The sequence below is a fragment of the Myxine glutinosa genome, chromosome 10, assembly GCF_964187855.1.
Source record: "Myxine glutinosa chromosome 10, kmMyxGlut1.1, whole genome shotgun sequence".
NCBI classification, from domain to species: domain Eukaryota; kingdom Metazoa; phylum Chordata; class Myxini; order Myxiniformes; family Myxinidae; genus Myxine; species Myxine glutinosa.
In genome coordinates this window covers 2,576,560-2,601,531 of record NC_136270.1, presented here as the reverse complement: position 1 = coordinate 2,601,531, position 24,972 = coordinate 2,576,560, and the positions used below count along the sequence as shown (strand labels likewise).

At 49.6% G+C, this 24,972-nt stretch overlaps 2 protein-coding genes across 4 annotated transcripts in view; one reads left to right on the top strand and one right to left on the bottom strand.

Annotated features, from left to right (window-relative positions):
• The window catches only part of LOC137434292 (trafficking kinesin-binding protein 1), a 1,208,017-nt gene that overhangs the window by 1,044,691 nt on the left and 138,354 nt on the right, over positions 1-24,972 (bottom strand). The window lies entirely within an intron of this gene.
• Positions 1-24,972, top strand: part of BBS9 (Bardet-Biedl syndrome 9) — a 157,672-nt gene that overhangs the window by 85,300 nt on the left and 47,400 nt on the right. For all 3 annotated transcript variants that reach the window (XM_068127191.2, XM_068127192.2, XM_068127193.2), the window contains exon 15: positions 19,087-19,191. In XM_068127191.2, coding sequence (XP_067983292.1) covers positions 19,087-19,191 — 105 coding nt within the window. The remainder of the gene's footprint in view (positions 1-19,086; positions 19,192-24,972) is intronic.

The window sequence follows — 24,972 nt, the reverse complement described above, 5'->3', positions numbered from 1 at the left end:
TTACACCCATCTCGAGTCAAATTGTCGTGTTTGCATGTGTGTGTATGAATGTGTCGGTTGTTATCTCCATAGTGTGGGTTTCAGAAGGTGGAATGGAGTCCTACCATTCCTCAAAGTATCCACCTCTGTTTCAGTAAAGGATCATCATTCATGGACCAGATTGTGAAGTTTTCTTGTTTTCAAAGTTTTGTTCCGAAGGCTCTTTTGAGGATCGTCATCGAGCCCCGGACAGCTTCGAACTGCAGTTTGTTAATAGTGTAGCGGCTACCGCTGGGTTTTCACAATCGCCTTGCACCTATCAAGGACGCGGAGCGATCACCATGCCGGGCTCGTCCAGGACGCCCGGGCAGGCCCGCGCTCAACTTGCCAGGCGTCGGTCGGGACGCCCGGGCATGCCCCCTCGCCTTTCCTGGGCAAACGCTCCGGGATAATATGTATATATATTGCTGCCCGATAAACGGGCTTTTCAGAGTGCCTGAGTGTTTGGTTTGATTAAAGCAACTCGGATGAATTCCAGCTTTTTGTCGCGTCCATTCTTCCGATCGACGTGGGAGCCCCAGCTCCTTCATTGGTGACCTACCGACATGGACACGGCAGTCGCCCTTAAACTGCCTACCTTCTGGGAGGCTCACGCGGCGGTTTGGTTCGCACAGGCGGATTCCCTGTTCGCCCTGCGAGGCATCACGGCCGACGACACCCGCTTCCACCATGTGGTAGCAGCGCTCGGTTCGGCCACCGCGGCCCGCGCCCTGAGCCTCCTCGAGAGCCCGCCAGCCGCTGACAAATACGGCGCGATTAAGAAGCTTCTCCTCGACGCTTTCGCCCTCCCATCGCCGGAACGCACACGGCGCCTGCTCGACCTGCCCAAGCTCGGCGACACGCGCCCTTCCGAGCGAATGGACTACATGCTTTCACTGCTCGGCAAGCACTCTCCGGCATTCCTGTTCCGGGAGCTGTTCCTCCGTCAGCTGCCTAAACCGGTACGCCTCGCCCTGGCAAGCACGACGATCACAGATCCCTGGGCCCTTGCCAGAGAAGCCGACAAGATCTCCGCCGCAGGACAGCGCATCGCAGCGGCGACATGGGACCCACCGCCGTCCGACGCAACACCCATGGCACCCGGCACGGTCGACGACCGAACTGCCGACGCAATTGGCGGCCGCTACACCGAGCCGACCACCTCCAGCACGACGACCGGGGCCTCCACCTGACCAAGCGTGGTGTTACTATCATGCCAGGTTCGGACAGAAGGCCCGGACATGCCGACCCCCGTGCACCTTCGGCAGGCCGGGAAACGGCCGGGCCGGCGTTCATTACCAGCCATGAGCGCCGGCCACACGGGCAACTTACTGTTCATCACGGATAAAGCGTCCGGACGGCGCTTCCTGTGCGACACCGGCGCCCAACTGAGCGTCATACCCGCCTCTGACCAGGACAGGCAATCCGCGGTTTGCGGCCCCTCCTTGGTTGCGGCCAACGGATCGACCATCCGCACCTTCGGCCCGCGCAACGTCACCCTCTGCTTCGGCGGCCAACGCTTTGCTTGGACGTTTGTAACCGCAAACGTGCCCATGGCTCTGCTAGGCGCCGACTTCCTCTGCGCACACGGACTGCTGGTGGACGTCCAACGGCGTCGTTTAATCAACGCCGAAACCTTCAGCTCCCTGGTATGCACATTGAGCAGCTCCGCGCCGCCCGAGCTGGCATGCGCCGTCCCGGCGGCGAACGAGTTTGCTCGCCTGCTCACGGAGTTCCCGGCCCTCACGCGGCCGACGTTTTCGGCCGTCGCAGTACGGCATGGGATCGAGCACCACATACCAACCCCAGGCCCGCCGGTCTACGCCAGGGCCCGCCGCCTCGACCCAGCCAAGCTCGCCATGGCGAAGGCCGAATTCGACGCGTTGGAGCACCTCGGCATCGTGCGGCGCTCCGATAGCGCGTGGGCCTCGCCACTGCACATCGTGCTAAAGCCGGGGGGTGGATGGCGCCCGTGTGGCGACTACCGCCGTCTCAATGACACTACCACCCCCGACAGGTACCCGATCCCGCATATCCAAGACTTCTCCGCCCGTCTGGCGGGACGGGTCATTTTTTCGAAAATTGATCTCATACGGGGATATCACCAGGTACCTGTTTGGGCGGCCGACGTCGCTAAAACGGCAGTCATCACGCCGTTCGGCTTATTCGAATTCTTGCGGATGCCGTTTGGTCTCAAGAACGCGGCTCAGGCGTTCCAGCGCTTGATGGACGGCGTGCTGCGTGACCTGCCGTTCCTTTTCGTTTACCTGGACGACATCCTCGTCGCCAGCACGTCCCGGGCCGAGCACCTCCTCCACCTCCGAACACTGTTCGGGCGCCTCAACGAGCACGGCCTCATCGTCAACCCGGCCAAATGCCACTTCGGAACGACGGCCGTTGATTTTTTGGGCCACCACATCACCAAGAACGGGGCCGTGCCGCTGCCAACCAAGGTCGAGGCCATCACCACGTTCCCGCGTCCCCGCACCATAAAGGCCCTGCAGGAATTCCTGGGAATGGTGAATTTTTATCACCGCTTCATGCCCCGCGCTGCTCAACTCATGCGGCCCATCTACGAAGCCCTCCGGGGCAAGCCGGCCAAGCATGACATCGCCTGGTCCGCAGCAATGGATGCGGCCTTCCAAAGCTCAAAGCGGGCCCTCGCCGACGCAACACTGCTCGCTCACCCGGTGCTCAACGCTCCCATCGCCCTCACCACGGATGCCTCCGACTACGCGGTGGGCGCCGTACATGAGCAATGGGTGAACGGGGTTTGGCAGCCACTCGCTTTTTTCAGCCGGCAGCTCCGGCCGAACAAGCTCAAATACAGCACGTTTGACCGGGAGCTCCTCGGTCTACACCTGGCCGTCCGCCATTTCCGCCACCTCCTGGAGGGCCGACCTTTCACGGCGTTCGTCGACCACAAGCCGTTGGTTTACGCCATGGCCAAGGTCACGGAGCCGTGGTCGGCCCGCCAACAGCGCCACCTCTCCGCCGTGTCGGAGTTTACCACGGACATCCGGCACGTCGCCGGCAAAAACAACGCCGTGGCCGACTGTCTTTCCCGGGCCAGCGCGAACGCGGTCCACCTGGGCGTGGACTTTGCGCTTATGGCGGCGGACCAAACCACCGACACCACGGTGCAAGCCCTCCGGGCGGCGGACACGGGCCTCCGCCTGGCCGACATCCCCTTCGCGGACACTGTCCTGCTCTGCGACGCCTCCCAAGGCCAGCCTCGCCCCATCGTGCCTGTCACCTGGCAAAGCCGCATCTTCGCCTCCCTCCACGGCCTTTCCCACCCGGGCCGGAAAGCTTCCCAGAAGCTGGTGTCGGCGTGATTCGTCTGGCACGGCCTTCGTCGGGACGTCCGCGATTGGACCAGCACCTGCACGGCCTGCCAACGGGCCAAGGTCCACCGACACACCCAGGCCCCGCTGGCACCTTTCACCGTGCCTGAACGACGTTTCGACCACGTCAACGTGGATCTGGTGGGCCCCCTCCCCCCGTCACGGGGGTTCACACACCTGCTCACCATGGTGGACAGGACCACCAGGTGGCCGGAGGCCGTTCCCCTCGTCTCCACCACCACCGCCGACGTGGCGCAGGCTTTCATCGCCACCTGGGTCGCCCGCTTCGGCGCACCGGCGGACATCTCGTCAGACCGCGGACCACAGTTCACCTCCGAGCTGTGGGGCGCGGTCGCCCACAACCTGGGGGTCAAGCTCCACCGTACTACGGCCTACCACCCCCAAGCAAACGGGTTGTGCGAGCGATTCCACCGCTCCATGAAGGCCGCACTCATGGCCGGCCTTCAAGACGGCGGTTGGGCCGACCGGCTGCCGTGGGTCCTTTTGGGCCTCCGCACGGCCCCCAAGGAGGACCTCCAGGCATCCACCGCCGAGCTTGTCTATGGCCAGGCGCTACGCGTCCTGGGCGAATTCGTGCCCAACGCTACCAGTCCCTGGTCCGTAGCTCACCAGCGCTCGGACCTCCAGGAGGCCGCCCGACGGTTTGCCCCCGTGCCAACATCCCACCACGGTGACCCCCAGTCCTACGTCCCCCCAGCACTTCGCACAGCGGAGTATGTTTTTGTGCGTCACGGCGCACATCGGGGGCCACTCCGGCCGCCGTACGACGGGCCCTTCCGGGTGCTGCGACGGGACGACAAGTCGTTCGTCATCGACATCGGCGGCAGGTCGGACCGGATTGCGGTGGCCGCCCGACGGCGGTGATTCTCCTCATGAGCTTTGTACTTCAATTTTCCCTTATAAATTGTTGTATTTGTCCTGTTTCTTTTCTCAGTTGCTCCCTGGTCTCTGTCCATGGTGGTCCCTGGTCTCTGTCCATGGTGGTCCCTGGTCTCTGTCCGTATGGGCTGGTTTGCTCTTGTTGCGATTTTGTTTTTCTGTTACTTTTTCTTGTATGAGCAGTGGCACCTGAAAACTCACGGATGGTGTTAAGTTTCTTTAACGGGGATGATCCCGATACCAATCTCTTGAGTGCTTTGTTGGTTCTCCTAACTAGCGTTATCCTCAAGCCGGCGCACGTGGACGTCGACCACCCACCACGGGTGGCCCTTCCGCCGCGGCGAGGCCGCCCCCCGTCCACGGTGCCCCCCACTCGACCGCCCACCACCACACCGGACCCCCTCCCACGACCCGCCAGGGGTCGCTTCGGCCGGGTCATCAGGACCCCCTCAAAGTGACCCTGCCGGTGCAAGTCGATTCTGGGGGGACCTGTGTAGCGGCTACCGCTGGGTTTTCACAATCGCCTTGCACCTATCAAGGACGCGGAGCGATCACCATGCCGGGCTCGTCCAGGACGCCCGGGCAGGCCCGCGCTCAACTTGCCAGGCCTCGGTCGGGACGCCCGGGCATGCCCCCTCTTGCCTTTCCTGGGCAAACGCTCCGGGATAATATGTATATATATTGCTGCCCGATAAACGGGCTTTTCAGAGTGCCTGAGTGTTTGGTTTGATTAAAGCAACTCGGATGAATTCCAGCTTTTTGTCGCGTCCATTCTTCCGATCGACGTGGGAGCCCCAGCTCCTTCAATAGTAATATTCTCAGGCATGGCTTTTAAGATTTCCATGAGGTTAGTTTTATCATTCCCATTGCTCCAATTATCACTGGTACAATTTTGGCGCTGTTCTGCTTCCAGCCTCTTTTCGCTTCATTTTTGAGTTCTTGGTATTTGGTCATTTTCTTGATTTATTTCTACATTGTTGAGGCCAAATTCGCTGGATACTGACATCTCACTTAGCAATACCTTCTTTTCTTTTTATACCTAAGTACTATATCCAGTCACAATTCTTTATTTTCTCACTTTGTTGACTTCATCATAGTTTAAAAAAAATATTTCTTGCATTCATTTCTATTTTGAGTTTGCTTTCAGCAGCCATTACCTCCAGTTCTTTATTATCAATTATATACAGATTTGTTTTATATATTTTTTGATTCTCCTCATGAGCTTTGTACTTCAATTTTCCCTTATAAATTGTTGTATTTGTCCTGTTTCTTTTCTCAGTTGCTCCCTGGTCTCTGTCCATGGTGGTCCCTGGTCTCTGTCCATGGTGGTCCCTGGTCTCTGTCCGTATGGGCTGGTTTGCTCTTGTTGCGATTTTGTTTTTCTGTTACTTTTTCTTGTATGAGCAGTGGCACCTGAAAACTCACGGATGGTGTTAAGTTTCTTTAACGGGGATGATCCCGATACCAATCTCTTGAGTGCTTTGTTGGTTCTCCTAACTAGCGTTTTTATCCATTTTGTTGCTTTCAATTTTGTATAGTTATGGTTAATCCCCGAGTGGTGCCAATCTCATCTCCACTATTTTGTTTGCCAGTCTTCCATCGTTGCAGTTCCTCATCATCCTCATCGTCCTTGTCTTCTCCACCTCTCTGTTCCATCCTTCTGTCTGATATCATCCACCATTCTCGTTTTCATCCCATCCACGACTATAAGTCAGGTCTGTTCGCCTTCCCCATCAGGTTGGTTTTGTGTAAACTCCCACTTTTTGCCACTATCGTAAACTCACCTCGCCTTTTCCGCTACGTCCCCAGTGACGATCTGCATTTCAAACCATTGCTTCGTCGCGCAGGCCCTCCCGGGGCATCATTGCGGCCGCTTTTCCACCCCTTGGCGAGCACTCAGCTCCCATACCCCTTATATCTTCATCTGCTTGTCTTCTGGTCTTCACTGCAATCTGTTTTATTTTTATTTAGGACTTTATATGCTGTTGACGCAACTTTGTCAATTTTTTTGGATGGCACCGTCTCTGCTCTGATGGCCAATCTGGTCTTCTTCAGCTGGTCCATGAATCTTGCTCCCCTAATGGACATCCCCCACTGGTCATGTCTTCAATCATCTTTACATTGGATGTTTTGAATGGACTTTATAGTGTGTGCATGTGTGTGTCTTAATTCCATAAGCGTAATCCAATTACTACGGCGCAAGAGAAAATCCAACAGTTTGTGAATTATCAACGCACTTTGTTTGTGACATATATCAGTCAATGAATTCTAAATGATTGAAAAGCCAGGTTGGCTTTCTATTTAGAGTTCCATGTTGTTTTCCTTCACTTGGTCACTTTTAGAAATATGAAAAGAAGGCCTTTCTCAAACAAGCCTGTTATTTATTATCTTTGATATTGCTTTTTGAAGCTTTTTTTCCTTTGTTTCTATTGTCCATTGGTAAAGCTTAAGAATCTTTATTATTATTAAATTAAGATGAAAGATTAAGGCTTATCACTTCGCCATCACAGACAAGTTGGTTGTCTCTCTGTCTTCTATCGCCTCCTTTCTGGTCTTGCACCCTCTGTTGTTTCCGTGCTTTATGCCCCTCCGACCAGGTTCCTGCAGGGCACACACGGTTCACCATCAACCCTCTTCTGGGAAAGCTACCTAAATCCACGATCACTATTCACCTCCACCCGTTCGTTCCTTTTTTCCACCTGTGTAAACAACTTCCACATCCTCTTCAATCTCATTCTTCCCTCCAGGTCTTCAACACCCTCTTGTCATCTCAGATCATCCCCAATCCAAAACCATGATCTTTTCTACCCTCGTTAACCCCACCCAAATGCCTCTTAATTACCAGTTTTTCCTCCTTCGAGTTTCCTTCTCCATGCATGCGTGTTTTGCATCCTCTTTTTGTCCGTTACGACCTGTTCCATTCAATGTACTAGCTCTTCAACGAGCCTCGACTATGTTATACAAAAACAGACTTTGCTGTAATACCGACACTGGGACGCCATACTCGATGATGCAATTGTGCAGATACACATAATTATTCCACATTTATCGTTTCCTGTCTGCAAAATCTTAGTTCCTAATGCCTAAGTCACACATAGGCGGATTTGTCGGCGACTACTGGCGACTGGAAAAATCGCCACCACCCGCCGACAATCGTAATGAAACCGTAATGGACGGTCGCCTGTAGTCGTGGTTATCCTCCCCAGGTCGGCTGCAGTCGGCAAGAGCCGCAAAGGGCCCAAATATTTTTTTTAATGTTTAAAAACGGCGCGCTCAGTCGCACTCGAAAAAAATCCGCCATGCAGTCGTGATGGAACCGCCATGCTGTCGTCGGTATCCGTAATAAGAGCGTAAAGCGACCGCAACCCAGTCGCTCATAGTCTTCCGCAATCGCCCCACCAGCTAGCACGGCAGAGATGCGAATGCCATACGGCCTTCCTGCGGCATCTTCCCGACTACGGGCCGACACTGTTGCGGCTGCATATCGACTACAGAAGAACTGCCACGTCTCCCCTGCGGCTATGGGAGACTGACGACGACAGCAGTAGGACTAGTGGCGGCCGAGTTACGGCCATTGGCGACAGAGATACGACTGCCTGGCGACTGCATTCCGACATACCACGATTCCATGGCAAGACAGGATGGTGTGAGGGTCTCCGTGGAGTGAGGTCCTGTGGTGCCGACAAGGATATGGCTTTATTGTTTGGACTTGGGACTTTTGGGAACTTTATTTTTGGGACTTTGGTCCTTTGGAAACTTTATTTATGGGACTTGGGACCAGTGGAAATAATTTGTTGGACTTTATTTCCATTCTCTCTCCCTGCAGAAAAGTTTGATTATTACATTACAATGATACATCTTTATTAACTTTCTTATTGTACATCAAACATCTTTATGCTTCATGTCATACATCATTGAAATGAATAAAGTGAAATGTAAAATAGAGAAATAAAGATTTAAAAAGTTGTGTGAATCGCCTCCAATCGCCGGCGGTCTTATTGCAGTCTTGCGGACGTCGGAGTAAACCGCCACCCGGCCCCAATGCAGTCGCGCCGGCCCCAATCCGCCATTGGTCGTAATCTAGCCGCCAGACTGTTGCCACGCTGCCGCCGTGCATCCGCAATGCAGTCGTCGTCGATCTTCAACAGTCGCCATCCCACTCGGGGCGTCGTCGCAATGCAGGCGCAATGTGGCCGCCTGCAGTCGCCATACTGCCGCCTGACCATATTTGACCGCCCGAAATCGCCAGTAGTCGCCGAAAAATCTTGATCGCCGGCAGTCGCCAGTAGTCGCCAAAATATCCGCCTATGTGTGACTTAGGCATAAGCATTTGATGTTTAGTCCTGCCTGAATAATCTTGTCTAGACAGAGACCGCATGCACAACTGAACCAATATAAGGATGACCGAGTTCCTGTTACATCGCTCTGCATTTCCTTTGCTTTGCATCAATGCATTCAATTCCTTTGCATTCTATGTTGGATATTGGCAGTCTATTAAGTACATCTTTTTAAATAAATAACTAATTAATTGTTTTTAAACAATGGAACTTTGTCTAGTGGTGCAATATCTACCTCATCGTATTCTTCCCTTAGCAGAAGTAATACGACAAGGTAGACATGCAGACGGATAACAGGCTTCTCCATCTCCGAATATAAATGAAACCTCAGATTCTGCAGCCCAACAGAGATCGCTCCGAAAGAAACAGCTTTGACCTACACTTCTGGTACAGACAGACAAGAGATCGACACGAATCTCATGGAGATGAAAGATTATAATTTAACATCAAGCGTCAAGCTCACATGAGGAATATCCGACAGCATTTGCCTGTGAATGAACAGCACGGGATTTCGTATGATGAACATCCAAATTGTGGCCACCGCATGGTTACGGGGTCAAGAATGAGCCTGAAACCCATGAGACTAAAAGGTCAAAGCCTCGAGTGAAAGGTTAGATTATATTATACGGTTAAATTTGGCTAATCTTAGGGGAGATTTACAATACTTACCTCAAACCACAATTTACTCATACCTCTTAAAAGCTCCAACACAGGCCGTGAAAGGATTTCTTTAGCGGCAAATTAGCATATGGCACAAAAAAATAACCATGGCTTTAATTCTAATCCAATAATAAGTAACTTCTGTAGGCTCCAACTTTGTATGGTTCATGGTTTTTTTTTAGGTTCCTGGCACGTGCGATCACTTTACAATGGATTTATTTCATCATTTTGCCAAACCACCAACGTTTCGTTTGACGCAAGACCTTTCTGAGCAGCAAAAGTGCTTTTGAAGCGAAAGAGCAACAGTGACACCGAGCAACTGCACAATTAAATTGTGTCATTATTCATTTGGATAAAACCTGCTTTGGAGTAAATGTCTATATATATATATATATATATATATATATATAGTGTTGCGGATATGAGGATTGCATTTTTTTGATTGTGTTGTATTATATTGGAAATGGTGATGAACATTGTTTGAATATGGCCCCTCCTGCCTCCAGAGTTGTGTAAAGGTAAAAAGGGCGGCCCGGTAGTTATTCCATGAAACACCACATTGAAGGACACGATAAAACCCTTGTTCAGTAGCTTATATCTTATTATGTGTTTTAGAGTAAGGCCTTGTCTTCCTTTAGAATAATACTCCATTGCACCGAATCAATTAAGAATAGCTCCCCTTCAATAATTCCATTTCCCAGCCAAACTCTCCATCTGTGGGTAAAGCAGTTCACAAGCGTGGGGTGCACGCCCTCTCATTTCGCTGCGATAGTGAATATGTGCTCCGTGCTCTGTTTGAACAGGAGGGGTGGGGTCGCCAGGGAGAGGCAAGCCCAGGGCGCGCCACGAAGGGCGGGGCTGTTCAGCCCCATGCCCAAATAAGAAAACAAGCCCGTGGCTCGCCACGAGGGGCATGCCGTCGGCGCCATGCCCAAATAAGGAGACAAGCCCGTGGGATTACCATACAAGGTCACGAAACAGAGCACGGGGGGGGGGGGGGGGAGGGCGGTACCGAAACCGAGGGGGGCGTGTCACACCCGCGCTGAAGGTTTGGAGAGAAGGGTGCGACAATAGCTGGGACAAGCTACACGAGGGATACGGCAGATGAGTCCAGGTGCGTAAGAGGGTTGGCAGTCCACCGGGAGAGAGTTCAGAGTTGCACCGGAGTTGCGTGAGAGATACGAAAAGCCTTTGACAAAGAGCCGTTTCAACCAGCCAAGTGACCCTGCCGGCGTGCGCTGTGAAGCCGAATACAAGGAGCTGCTGGCTCCTCGCTTCCCGCCCGGAGTGGACCTGCTCGCTGTGCCCTGTGATCCCACCTGCTCATCCGTCCAAACGATTCCTACCCTTCCATCCATTTGCGTACATGAGTTTGTTCTGTTCGTGCTGTCCTGGGTAGTAAACTAAGTCAGTATAAGCTAGTAATTTGCACTGCGTTACCTGCTTTTTCATGTCCGCTGTAAATACCCGTGACTGCTCTTTTTGCTTATGTGTGTGTAAATAATAATAAACCCCGTTACTCTTCTGTACGTCTTCTTCTTCTTCTTCCTCTTTGCATTCGTCGTCTTAGTCTTTTCCACATTGGGTATCTGTGGCGCGATACGGCCAACGTTTGGGTGAATCAGGTTTAGTCGGGGAACAACTGTTCGGTCGCGGAGCCTCCGCTCGGCAAACATACCATCCTTAACCGCATACCGTAACAATTGGTGTCAGGAGTGGGATCGGACCCGAAGCGCGCTTAACGCGCTCAAAATTACGAGCTGCTGGAAATTTGTGTTGTAAAGCAAAACCCGAATTTTGAAATCGCGCCATGGCTGGTCAAGACGACGGGATCCCGGTGGGAGAGATAGACGGGGTAGAATCGACCCAGGACCTCGGGGAAATGTATATGGAGGAGGTGGTTGAGGGGGTATCAGGCGCACAAAATGGAGCCATCGCGCACGTGGTTGTAGCGGCACCAAATTTTGCTGCGCCCGTGACCGTAGCGGCACCAAATTGCACTGCGCACGTGGTGGCGGCAGCCGAGCCAGAAATGCCAGAGTACATGCGAGTCTTTATGATTCAAATGATGGCAAAAATGGATGCCCAAAATGATAAGTCCATCCGAGAGCGAAGAGAAATGGGTGAGCGGTTGGGAAACCAAATTGAAGCAATAACGAACGGAATGAGGGCCGATATGGAGCGAATCGGCAAGATTGGGGACAGAATGGGTGACCGCATGCAAAAATGTGGGGAGACCATGGATCGCATGTTGGGCGAAAGGGTCCCAGGGGTGCACGACGAGGTAACGCGGGTCGAGAAGCGCTGGTTGAGCGAAGCGGAGGAAAGCGCGGGTACAATGATGGGGGTAGAAATCGCGACACGGGGTTTGGAAAAGCCGGCGACCGATGAGGTAGAGGGAATTTTATTAAAGCCAACGGTCGTCGAGGTGAGTAAAGAAAAAGTAGAAGTGGGCATTGAAATTGAAGAGACCGGGGACTTAGAAAACCACTCGCGGCGGGAGGAAAAGATGGAATACAGTGAAACCTTGACTTACGAGTGCACCAACTTACGAGTTTTCCGAGATACGAGCCGTCGCTCGGGCGGTTTTTTGCTTTGAGATGCGAGCCGAGATCTGAGTTACGAGCTTACGCCACCCGCCACTAGGTGGCCCAACGAGCGTTCCGGTCACGTGGTTATCTTGCCGTGCAAGCATCTCTGCCGTATATAGCTGCTGCTTTGTTTTCGCATGTTGGTTATTTTGGAAAATTTCTTAGTTTTAACCATGGGTCCTAAGAAATTGAGTGCCAAGGGCAGTACTGAGAAGAAGAAGAGGATGATGTGCTTGGATATAAAACACGCAATCGTCGAAAAACATGAGCGAGGTGTGCGTGTTGTCGACTTGGCGATGCAGTACGATCGTAGCAGTACGATCGAAACATTTTGAAAGGGAGGAAGAAACAAACCTCGTTGGACAGGTTTTTATTGAAACGCCCTGCAAGTGAAAGCGAGGAAAGTGTGGCGAAAAAGGCAAAAGTCATCTCCTCCACCTTCGCCAGCATCTTCGTCTGATCTTCAAGGTAAATACACTTAATAAAACCAGTTTATTTCTTTGCATTGTGGCGGACACGGAAGCTCACTGGCGTGGTGACATCATTCCGCGCACCAAGTGGGCGGTGGCCATGCCGAGGGGTAGGCGTGGCCTCAGGATATACACCGGGCGCGCAGCCCGGAGCGCGCCAGCGCCAGTGTTACAGTGAGTTCTTGAATAAAGACTTACAAATTACCGCGTTGTCCGCTTCCTCCTTGTTTACAAGCAGCGCGCGTAACACCGCTTATTATGTACAGTATATACGAGGTCGTGCTTGTTTATACATTATTTGTTATTTATAAAGTACATTTTTCTTATTTAAAAACACGTAACAAAAAAAATTGGTGTGGATTTTTGGGGGCTGGAACGGATTAATAGCATTTCAATTCATTTTAATGGGGAAATTTAATTTGAGAAACGAGCAAATTGAGTTACGAGCTCGGTCACAGAACGAATTAAACTCGTAAGTCAAGGTTTCACTGTATGTACAAAGTCCCTGCTCAAATCATGAGGATGTGCTCACTAACCAAATAAAGAGTTTGCAGGTGCGCGTGGAGAAAGGAATCCCCCAGGTGAGTCGTGCTGTATATTGTGCGGGTAGATTTTGTAAAAGGATGTTTAGCGACAAAAGAATTGTCGCGCGATTGGGATCGATATGGCACCCGGGCGTTGGTAAAGGGTCCCGTGTGAGTGGAAATGGCACGCGTGTGAGGAAAAAGTGTGCGTCGGCGAGTGGGTGTGTTATAAAGTGTGGGAGTGAAACCGAGTGCGAGCGAGAATGCACGTCGGGGTGTACGGAGTGTGACACGAGGAGTGAGTTGGTGGTGGAGCGGGTGCGAGGATGCACGCATGGGATGAACGGCGAGGGTGTGCGAGAAAGCACACCTGGGTTGGTGGTAGCGCGAGTGTGGGAGAGCCCATCTGAGCGCGTTAGTGGGTGGATGCAAGAGTGCACGCCCATTGGGAGTGTTACGGAGGATGTAACGGAGGAGAGGTGTGGACCGAGGTGTGCGCGAGAGGTGTGGTGTGTAACAGGGAGAGCGTTGGTGGAATGTACGGACGGCGTTGGAACGCCAGGTTTTGTGAGGGTGAAAGGGGTAGCGTATGCGTGTGAGCATGCAGGTGAAGCATCGACGGTAACCGGGTTAGCGGTTAGAGCGACGGATAGCCGATGCGAGCACTCGGGGCGCGGTGTGCTTTGTTGGGTGCGAGGCCCGGCGGGGATCGATGCTGCGTCGCTTCTCTTCGAAGCGTCGTTGCCGATTCGGGCTTGGCCCCGCCCTGCAAGGTCGAGTCCGGGCCTTGGCGGGCAAGGCGACCGGTCCGGTTCAAGGGCGAGTGGGAGGAAGCGGAACGGTGCCCCCTCGCGGGGACGGGGTTCCGACCGGGGGAGATTGAGCCATCGGGCCCGGGACCGCAAGGTACCGCGCCGAGATGGTGCGTGGAATCTCGGTCCGACCAAACCACCTCCCTTGAACCGAAAGCCGGACGGATTCAACCTGCAGGCGACCAAACCACCCGAATTCATTGCTCGGCTTTACGAAGCCGAGTTTAATGATGTCATGACGCACCGAGGCTAGGATATAGCGGACTGTGATGATGGTGATAGTGATAGTGATTTGATACGAAATTTAGAATAGTGAGTAGAATTGGCAGTAATTGGAAAATTTTTGATTGGTTGGAATTTGGTAAGCAAAATTGATAGTGGGACGTCCCCGATGTGGTGGGATGGCAACTCTGTCATCCCTCACAGAGGGGGGCAAAGGAGCACTAGTTTATGGGGTTGATGGCAGTGAAAACTAGCCCGGGAGGGTTAGGATATATCGTGTGTAGGGCCCTAGAGATTGACATTAGGTAACGTTAAGATTAGGTAGTGACAATGACACCTGTAGTGGGGACGCAGAGAGGGTAGTGTGGATGATAATGACGAGGGAGCGCAATAGTTTAAAGGGACGACTGGGAAGCGCAAGTTTCAGAGGGGAGTAGTTAGATGAGATGATGCCGTGTGTTTGAGGATTGGAAGGGTATGAGTAACTGATTGTGAGTTGTAGTGTGATTGCACAGGTGTGCAACTGGACAGGTGGATGGAGCAGTGTATGAGGGAGTGATGGTGATGTGTATTGTGTTGACCAAATGGTCCAGGAAGAGGAGGAGGGTGCAGGTGGCACCAGGTGTGAGTGCACAGGTGTGCAACAACAGGTATGAGGAACAGGTGTATGGAATAAATGGTAGTGTGGAGTATATGGAGTATTGGAATGGATGGTCGTGGAGTGAGTATGATGGAAACTATGGAGTGGAGTGGATGGTGCGAAGGTGTGAATGGGGGAAGAGTGGACCCCCATCACGAATACCCGGGGCGGGTAGTGTAAGTGTTAGGTAGAGGGTATAGGTAAATTGTGGTTGGATATTGGCATCTGTGGTGCGGGTGAAAGAATGGTATTTGGATGGGTGCATTAGTGTTGTGGAAATGGCTGGGCGTGTAGCCTGTTAGTGTGTGTAGTTGGTTTGGGCACTCCACCACTGTAAGGATGTCGGCCAGGTGAGGCCGCAGGTGGGCTCTGGGAGCCGGTAGAGTTGTTGTGGATGGGGCCCGAGGATCCGGAGGACGGACCCGGGTAGCCCAGTGCCAGAGGGCACCAAGGGGTGACAGAGCCAGGAGGGGCCTTCCCCAGTTAGTTAGGTTAGGGTGAGGAGCTAGGTAAGCTCGGGTGGCAACTGCAGTGGTGGAGGTGTGCAGGTGGGTAGACCTGCTGGGAGAGCTACACGTCACAGCCCAGAAATTGTGCAAGGGCACCGGGAGATGAATCGAGGGAGTGAGACCCCAAATTGAGAAGCACCACAGTTTGGTCAATGGGAATTGGTTTTTAGAACCCATAGTGTAAGTTGGCCAATGGATTGGCAGGGAAGACCCCGGGTAGAGTAAAGTGTGTTAAAGTCATTTAGAGGATAGTTAGGATTGAAATCTCCTTGCACCATCTGCATCCACTCACCTGAGGTGACAGGTACTCCACACCATGCCATGTTTTAATTATTTTTATGTGCAAATGTTTTGGATTGTGAGACGCATCATGACGTGGGTGTGACATTGTGCTTGATGTTCCATCTCTCCCTCCTTATGAGGATTGATGACGAATTGGGTGATGGCAAATTTTGGCCAGAGGGATTGTGGAGACGAATTTGGAGTAAGGGAAATATGGGGAAGACGTGACAGTAGCGACGAATTTGTAATGTGTAGATTTTGTACATATGGGGTAAGGGCAAGGGTAGTGTAGGTGACAGGGGGGGTGACGTACGGTAGAGACGAGCTTTCTCACTTCGCTCTCCGTACGCATTTCGCCCTGCATTGCCTTGTTTGATTTGTACCCTTGTGACCTTACCCCTCCCTCATCTGTCTTCCCCCTTTTGTCTCCCACATGACCTGTGCGCCATTGGGCGCCGAGGGGAGCGTGCGTGAGTCATCCATTGTGCGCCCGGAACTCCCAGAACCAGCTGTCTGCATCGATGCACCACATTATGGACCACATTCCTGTGGCCGAGCACCACGTATGGACCCCATGGGTTGGGGCATGGCCCCTCTGCTGGAACCGGCCATGAAGGCCCGAAATCTTGCTGGCGGACCTTGGCCACAGGGCACCGATGCCCCACAGGTGAACCACACGTAGTCGGCCCTGTGGGCCATAAATAAAGAAAATAACATGGACACGTTGGGTGCAGGTTTTAATGCAAATAGGCCACCAGCAAAGGAAAAGACAACATCTGGAAGAACAAATAATAATAGCCAGCAGAGGGAGCCGAAGAGCAAGAGACCACCTGCAGGGTTAGGGGTTGTTGATTTATTTTTATTCATGAACACTGATGAACAATGGTGACTGCACCGATTGGTGCTTGAGGGTGTGTTGGTGCATTTTGGGTGCTTTCATGGTGCATTGATGCAGAGCAGACTGTCTCCCCCCCAGAAAGAACGATCACAGGTCCTGGGTTAGTTTTGTAAATAAAAGTAGCGTCAATTGTAAATAATGCTCCCCACCGTCAGTGTGTAGTTTGAAGACCATTCCGCAATTCGGTTAGCTGTGGGCGTGAGTCTGTTAGGCAGGGCGCAATGGAGCAGCGGGACACATTTATTTATGTTTTAAAACTGTCGCACTCAGGGTCAGGTTAAAAGTAGAGGGAACTACACCTACGTGTCACACTAAATAAAAGTTGTAGGCCCGGGACGTGCCTAAGAGGAGGAGGGTGCAGTGTTGCGGATATGAGGATTGCATTTTTTTGATTGTGTTGTATTATATTGGAAATGGTGATGAACATTGTTTGAATATGGCCCCTCCTGCCTCCAGAGTTGTGTAAAGGTAAAAAGGGCGTCCCGGTAGTTATTCCATGAAACACCACATTGAAGGACATGATAAAACCCTTGTTCAGTAGCTTATATCTTATTATGTGTTTTAGAGTAAGGCCTTGTCTTCCATTAGAATAATACTCCATTGCACCGAATCAATTAAGAATAGCTCCCCTTCAATAATTCCATTTCCCAGCCAAACTCTCCATCTGTGGGTAAAGCAGTTCACAAGCGTGGGGTGCACGCCCTCTCATTTCGCTGCGATAGTGAATATGTGCTCTGTGCTCTGTTTGAACAGGAGGGGCGGGTGTCGCCAGGGAGAGGCAAGCCCAGGGCGCGCCACGAAGGGCGGGGCTGTTCAGCCCCATGCCCAAATAAGGAAACAAGCCCGTTGTTCGCCACGAGGGGCGTGCCGTCGGCGCCATGCCCAAAAATAAGGAGACAAGCCCGTGGGATTACCATACAAGGTTACGAAACAGAGCATGGGGGGGGGGGAGGGCGGTACTGAAACCGAGGGGGGCGTGTCACACCCGCGCTGAAGGTTTGGAGAGAAGGGTGCGACAATAGCTGGGACAAGCTACACGAGGGATACGGCAGATGAGTCCAGGTGCGTAAGAGGGTTGGCAGTCCACCGGGAGAGAGTTCAGAGTTGCACCGGAGTTGCGTGAGAGATACGAAAAGCCTTTGACAAAGAGCCGTTTCAACCAGCCAAGTGACCCTGCCGGCGTGCGCTGTGAAGCCAAATACAAGGAGCTGCCGGCTCCTCGCTTCCCGCCCGGAGTGGACCTGCTCGCTGTGCCCTGTGATCCCACCTGCTCATCCCTCCAAACGATTCCTACCCTTCCATCCATTTGCGTACGTGAGTTTGTTCTGTTCGTGCTGTCCTCGGTAGTAAACTAAGTCAGTATAAGCTAGTAATTTGCACTGTGTTACCTGCTTTTTCATGTCCGCTGTAAATACCCGTGACTGCTCTTTTTGCTTATGTGTGTGTAAATAATAATAAACCCCGTTACTCTTCTGTACGTCTTCTTCTTCTTCTGCCTCTTTGCATTCGTCGTCTTAGTCTTTTCCACATTGAATATCTGTGGCGCGATACGGCCAACGTTTGGGTGAATCGGGTTTAGTCGGGGAACAACTGTTCGGTCGCGGAGCCTCCGCTCGGCAAACATACCATCCTTAACCGCATACCGTAACAATATATATATATATATATATATATATATATATATATATATATATATATATATATATATATATATATATATATATACATATATATATATATATATATATATATACATACATATATATATATATATATATATATATATATATATATATATATATATATATATATATATATATATATATATATAAGAAAGTTTTTGTTTGTTTGTTTGTCTGCACGCGCTAATCTCCTGAACGGTGAAAGATATGAGGAAACCTCTAACACAAAAAATGTCGGGATGGGCCTCGGGAAGGTTATAGGCGAGGTGGCGAGGCCGGTCGAGGCCGCCTCGGCCGGGCTGGGCCCATTTCGCAATTAAAAGCTGAGCTGAATTATAGTAGTCAATCTTCTATGGCCGCGAGTAAAAGCTGAATTATAGTAGTAAATTCATTCAAAAAGAACCCGGGCAACGCCGAGTGCTTTCGGCTAGTTTATATATAATTATAGACATATATATATATATGTATATATATATGTCTATAATTATATATATACTAGCCGAAAGCACTCGGCGTTGCCCGGGTTCTTTTTGAATGAATTTACTACTATAATTCAGCTTTTACTCGCGGCCATAGAAGATTGACTACTATAATACGCTCAGCGTATGCTCCCATATATATATATATATATATCTATATATATATGTATATATATATATATATATATATGGGAGCGTACGCTGGATCAGCACGTCACTGCTTCCTTGGACGACTCCTCAGCACCATCCCGACACACAGCACTGTGTGTGCTATGGAATGAGGTGTTTTTTACAGCGGCCGGAGTGCAATTCCTGCCACCAACCTCCTTGAGAGAGGACCCAGTACCCTAGTACTCATTTCGCCGACCTTGAAAGGAGGTACAGACAACCCTTGGAAGGAGGAGGTACTGAGAGGACCCAGTACTTCGGAAGGCTGAGTGAACTCCACCTGGTATTATTTAACAGCTGAACAGGATTCGAACTCAGGACCTTAGGATCCCAAGCCCGCCGCCCTAACCATTAGGCCAACACAAATGCATTTACATTTACTGGAAGTTGCCAAAGAAAAGTGCTAAGAGTAAGTATCTCGCATCTCCATCAGCAGCGATGAATCCACATAAATTTGGAACCTACAAAGCTGTTGTCTGCACTACGGATTGTTTCACTCCGCTCACTCTTCAGTTCAAGTTTTGTAAAAATGTCGTTTCCATTTCAGACCCTGGAAAGCCAATGTCGGTCGACTTTGCGGTGCTTCTCAAAGAGGACTTTGCACCAGCTGACCTCGATGGAATGGCCATCGTCACGTACAGCACCCCGTCAGGTACGGATCTGCCGGACGTCTCGACAATCGTCATCAATTAGTTTGTCGGTGATCTGCAGGTTGCCTCCTCATTATTGTGCCGTGGGTGTTCCAATGAAGTAGTGCGTCATGGCAATAAACACGCTGAGCGATTTTCCATTGCCAACCCGGTGGGGTGAGGATTCGAACATGGAACCAAATGAGTCGTAAATATTGAGGAAAGAAATGTTGCATGGAGTGTAGGACAGAATTAAGAAAATGTTTCGACTGCGACTGTGTTTGAACATGGGAGTGGCATCCATGTGGAGGAGGAAATTTCTCCATGATTGCCCCCAATGAGTGCTGAGAGAAAAGTGATGCCATAAAGTTGTCATCGTTGAACACTCTGGGATGTGACGTCACTTCCCCCAATCTCAATGGCTGTGTTTGTGTGTAAGGTCAAGTCTGGTGTTGTCTCGTGTATCTGTCTGTAGGTGTGCGTGATTTGTGTTTTACCCTAACTCTAACCCTAACTCATGAATGCAAGCCTTGCATTGCCCCCAATGGCCTAGCTTTGGAGGCTGGAGTCCCTCACAGCAGTGTCCTGGGATCTATCCTGTTCCTGGTTTACAACTATGGCCGCTCGAGCTTCCTTGGAAAACCCTTTATATCACTTTGCAGAGGATTCCATTCTAAGCCCGAATGCACCTCACACCCTCGATTGGGTGGCGCTGCAGCCACGATTTCAAAATGGGGGGTTGACCCCGAGGACCTTTAAGCCAAAGATTTCAAAACGCCGAGTGGAAACAATGTCAAGGCTCATGGAAGAGCTAGAACATAGAACGGATCAGGATATAACGGTAGAGAAGGGGGAAAACACATCAACAGCAAGATTGAGGGACAAAATAGAGGAAGACTTGGACAAATTGTATAAATAATGGATGTGGGGAAGAATTGGGGTGAGAGGAGGACACAGGGGGTGGACGCAAACTCTTGGGGAGGGTTAATGGGGATATAAAAGATTATGCTTGTGGCCGTGGGTTGATCTGAGGTGGTGGTGAACAGCTGTCTTGAAGCAAATGAGATTGAAGAGTCATTTTGAAACTTTACAATCTCCACGTTCTCGCAAACAACGCTTCCAAAGTTACACAGAGCCGTCATGTGTTTGGTCTTGGAGAGTATTTCACACCAGCTTTAATCCCCCGAAACGGATAGTCTTGAAACTGTGCTCGTGAGCGATTGCCATAATTATATCACCATTTGAAACCCGATTACTTTTGGACAGAGTCGATGCAAACAAAAGCCTTATTAAAGCATTCACTGCCAGGCTTAAATGGCTGATGTTGGCAGTTGCGGAGCAGGAAAGCAGGTTTCCTACGAGTTCAGTTTATACTTGATCACTATTGTGTTTCCTGAATTATTGGGGAGAAATGTGCTTCTTATTAATTTATTTATTTATTTATCTTGAACATCGATCTGAGGTTCCAAATGGAACTTGTACATAAATTGCATGCAGGTCAATGACGGTTAGTAGACGTCGGGGTACTTTTACAAAAACACCAGTGTAGACGATAGACAAATATATGGTATTTGGGATTTGAACCCGGGTTCCCAACAATGTATGTCAGGGGTTCCGATTTGAACCCAGACGGGCCATCCCGAATGGAATTGTGATTTCAAAAATGCCATTTGGGTTTCGTCATCTTGTCTGACAGGTAGAAAGACTTGTTAAATACTGTACATCAGATGTTAAGGCCATGGTATGCCTTGGTATGGTGATTTTGAGGGTAGTTGATTTAAAAAATTTATTGCACGGATACCTGGTATATGCAGGTACCTGGCAAAAAAGAGCATCTGCAATGCTAACCACTTGCTAAAGGTGTATTACAAACATTTTCTTAATCAAAAACAAGTAAATATAAAGCAAACTTTCTTTACAATGAAACTTCTTGCATTGTTCCGGCACCATTTCCAACACACAGCAATTGCATTTTGTTGAACAATTTGATTATTTTATTTTGTTTGTTCACTTATTCAAGCTCATGATTAGCTTTGGCTTACTTCTTAACCCCAAGCCTGTGTTTGAAAGCCGGAGCGGCACAATGCACTCTATTCATTATTTGTAATGAGCACTCTCCTGATTAGAATGGTTGCTGCAAGGTTTCAGCTCTGACTTCAAGCTGTTCTGCGAACAATGGATGAGGAGGAGGAAGAGGAGGGGCAGCTGAATGTTAGGAGGTGAATGGGGTGAAAGGAAGGATGGTTAATGGGGAAGAGGCAACGGTTGTCGAGGTGGCATGACATTGCACTGGTAAAAGAAGAGATGCAAGATTGTACGACACAGTGAGCCTTTTTTTTTGTATACAAGATCGAGGCTCGTGAAAGAGCTAACATTAATCACACAGAAAGTCAAACCGACACATAAAACACAAAATAAGGGGAGCGGTAGATAAGATGGGGAGAGAGGGGGAAGGACACAAACACAACATTTGAGAGCAGGGACATCGAGAGAACTGTGGGAGGGAGAGGGCTTGGGGGAGGTGGGAGAGGTATAAAACATATGAACACAGCAAGGACTTCCAGGAAAGAAGTTGGAATTTCAAAAAAGTGTATCTGGGGTGAATTACCAGGGGTAGAAAAGATCAAGGTTTTGAATGGGGGAAGATAAGAGATGGTGGTGAACAGCTGTCTTAAAGACGTGGAGGGAGGAGTGGGATTGAAGGGAGTGGGGGAGTTTGTTCCAGAGGCGGGAGAAGAGAGGAATGAAAGAGTGAAGGTGAGCAGAGGCTTGATTTTGGCAGTTTAACCATAAGAGGGTTGCTGGCAGTTCTTGTGCGACCTGTAGGAATATTTGGGGGACAGAGCACAGAGAGAGCTGGTGGAGCAAGGCCGGAGAGGAGTCGGTAGAAGACAGAAAGACCACCGACCTGCCTGCGGTGAGTGAGTGAAAGGCCCTCGGAGTTAGCTTCATCGGAGGAGATTCAAATGATTCTGAAGACCTGGACAAACATTAGACATTAAACATTAGAAGACCTGGACATTCTGAAGACCTTTCTGCTTTAACATTAGTGTTTCATACGTGGAGCACGTGTATATGACGTGAAAGGGAGTTTTATTTATTCATGTATGCACAATCAAGGTTCATGGAAGAGCATGGTGAGAAAGGGGAAAAAGGTAACAAACTGGCAGCGGGACAACATGTATGTATGATGCAGTGTGTGACACAATATGGAGTCATCTGGGAAATGGACTTAGGGCTTTCGAGAACATCGAAGACATCATTAGTGGGAATGAGGAACAAGGCTGAACCCAAGACACTGCCTTGGAGCACTCCAGCCTCCATTGATATAAAGATAGGAGAGGGTTCCATTGATAACAACAGCTTCACTGCACAAGTGACGGAAGTCAGAAAACTAGGAATGAAGGCCTTGTGAGCTTAATAAGCAGAGCAGGATGTTAAACTGTGTTAAATGCCTCACGATATACCGGTATCCAGGGGGATGGTCCAAGTCTTATGGAAGCGCTGGAACCCAAATTGCACATACACTTGTGAAGATGTTCACAAATGCACGAGACAACTAGAACGGCACTCGGTATAGCGCGTATCTCCGCCAGGCTGAACAGTTTACATTTTGTATCCCACTGATAGGCCGGATCTAGATCTGGACCTGAACCAAAATCGAATCGGCTTGTTCTTGTCACCCAACCAACTCATTCACCTGGTTTTGTCATTATTTGTCCACGACTTTTTGAAATATCGTGCTATTTGTTGTTTTTGGCCCTATCTCTCAATGGTGAAGAATCATTTAAAAATTCTAGTATCCGGTTTCGGATATTCACCAAGATCTAATCATTTTGTCCTTGTCATACATCTAACCTCCACCAAATTTCATCCGAATCCGTCCACAACTTTTTGAGATGTCCTGTTCACAGCCAAACAAACAGACAGGGGTTAAAACACAACGTCCATCCACCTTCGGTGTCGGAAGTAACAATGTACTTGACTTTAGAACACAGAATGGATCAGGATGCAACAGAACAAAAGGAGCAGCAGAAAGAGGAGGAGGAAACCATGGGGGATTTTTTTTAACTTGCCAGGGATAGATTGGGCCCTGGAACAGGGAAAGGGCAGAGCAGATGAGGATTTCCTGCATCGAGTCTAGGATTGCTTTTTTAATCCAGTTTATAGATAAACCCATGAGCGGAAGTGCAGTGTTAGACCTCCTTTTAAGTAAAGATTCCAATATGGTGGAGGAGATGGAGGTAGGTAAGCATTTAGGATCAGGTGACCATACCATCGTGTGTGCAAGGATTCTGTTAAGAGAGTTCGGGATAGTAGAGTAAGGCTATTGCATTTCAGGAAGGCAGACCCTGAAAGTATGACGAGAGAGTTTGGTGATGTAGATTGGGAGAGGCTAACAAGAGGGCAATCAACATCGGAGAAATGGGAAACCTTCGAGGAGCAAATGTTTAGAGTGCAAAGTAAGAACATTCCAATGAGGTGTAAAAGAAGAAGCAGAAAGAGACAGGGGTGGTAAAGTAGTGAGAAGTGAGATAAGGAGAAGCAGAACATGTTCATTTGGTATAAAGTAACAAGACGAGTTGGATTTATATCAGTATCGGAGTAATCAGAGGCAAGTTAATAAAATAACTTGGCAAACCAAAAGAGAGTACGAGAAGGACATGGCTAAGAATATTAAGCATAATAACAAGGCATTATTTAAATATATAAGAGGTAAAGAACAGTTTAGGGCAAGTGTGGGCCCATTGAGGAATAGCACAGGGAGAGTGGTTAGTGAGGAAAGTGAGATGGCAGGCTTATTAAACAGGTACTTTGGTTCAACATTTACACAAGAACAGTCAGGAGTGCTACCTCAGTTTTGTTACCTAGGAGACATGCTGAATGGAGGTGGATCAGACTCGGCAACGGTTGCTCGAGTGAGATGTGCATGGAAGAAGTTTCGGGAACTGAGTGGCGTACTGATGAGGAGGGGATTGTCGTTGAAGCTGAAGGGAAAGGTGTATGCTGCATGTGTGAGAAGTGTTATGATTTATGGGAGCGAGACATGGGTAATGAACGTAGAGCAGCAACGAAGGCTGGAAAGGGTGGAAATGCGAATGGTTCGGTGGATCTGCGGAGTATAGTTGAGAGAGAGGAAGTCAAATGATGAATTGCGAAAGATGATGGGAATAGAGCCTGTGATGGATGTTGTGAAGAGAAACAGGTTGAGATGGTTTGGTCATGTGTTGAGGAAGGATGAAAGTGACTGGTTGAGAAGAGTGATGGAAATGAATGTAGAAGGAAGTAGAGGATGGGGAATAGGGTGCATCAAACGCCCCATGATTTTCAAAAAGTTGTTGTATTTTAATGTCTATTCCCTCAAATGTTACACTTGTTGGTAGAAGTATGTATGCAAAAAATAGATGAAATCAGAGGTGGTCCTGGGTGGCCACCGGCCACTTTTATATATTTAGGGCCATTTAGGGCCACAGCTAAACTACTTTACAAGATAATGTAAAATTAACTACAAGATAATGTAAAATTAACCATTATACCTATATACAAAAGTAAAGTCCTACTTTTACTAAATGCCTAATATCAAACAGTTAAAACAACCTTACATGTCAATGTAAAATTAACCAAAATCGTTCTTCATATTACAAAGTTGTAGTACAGTGTTGTAGTATTGTACTTTCATTGATTAAAAGTTTGAAAATGTATTAAGCACAACGCCAATGTCACTACTCCAACTTTGCTCGTTTCCGCAAATTTGGCCTCGCTTTGCGGTCACATTCAACCACTTGAAGAAGATTTTGGAAGTG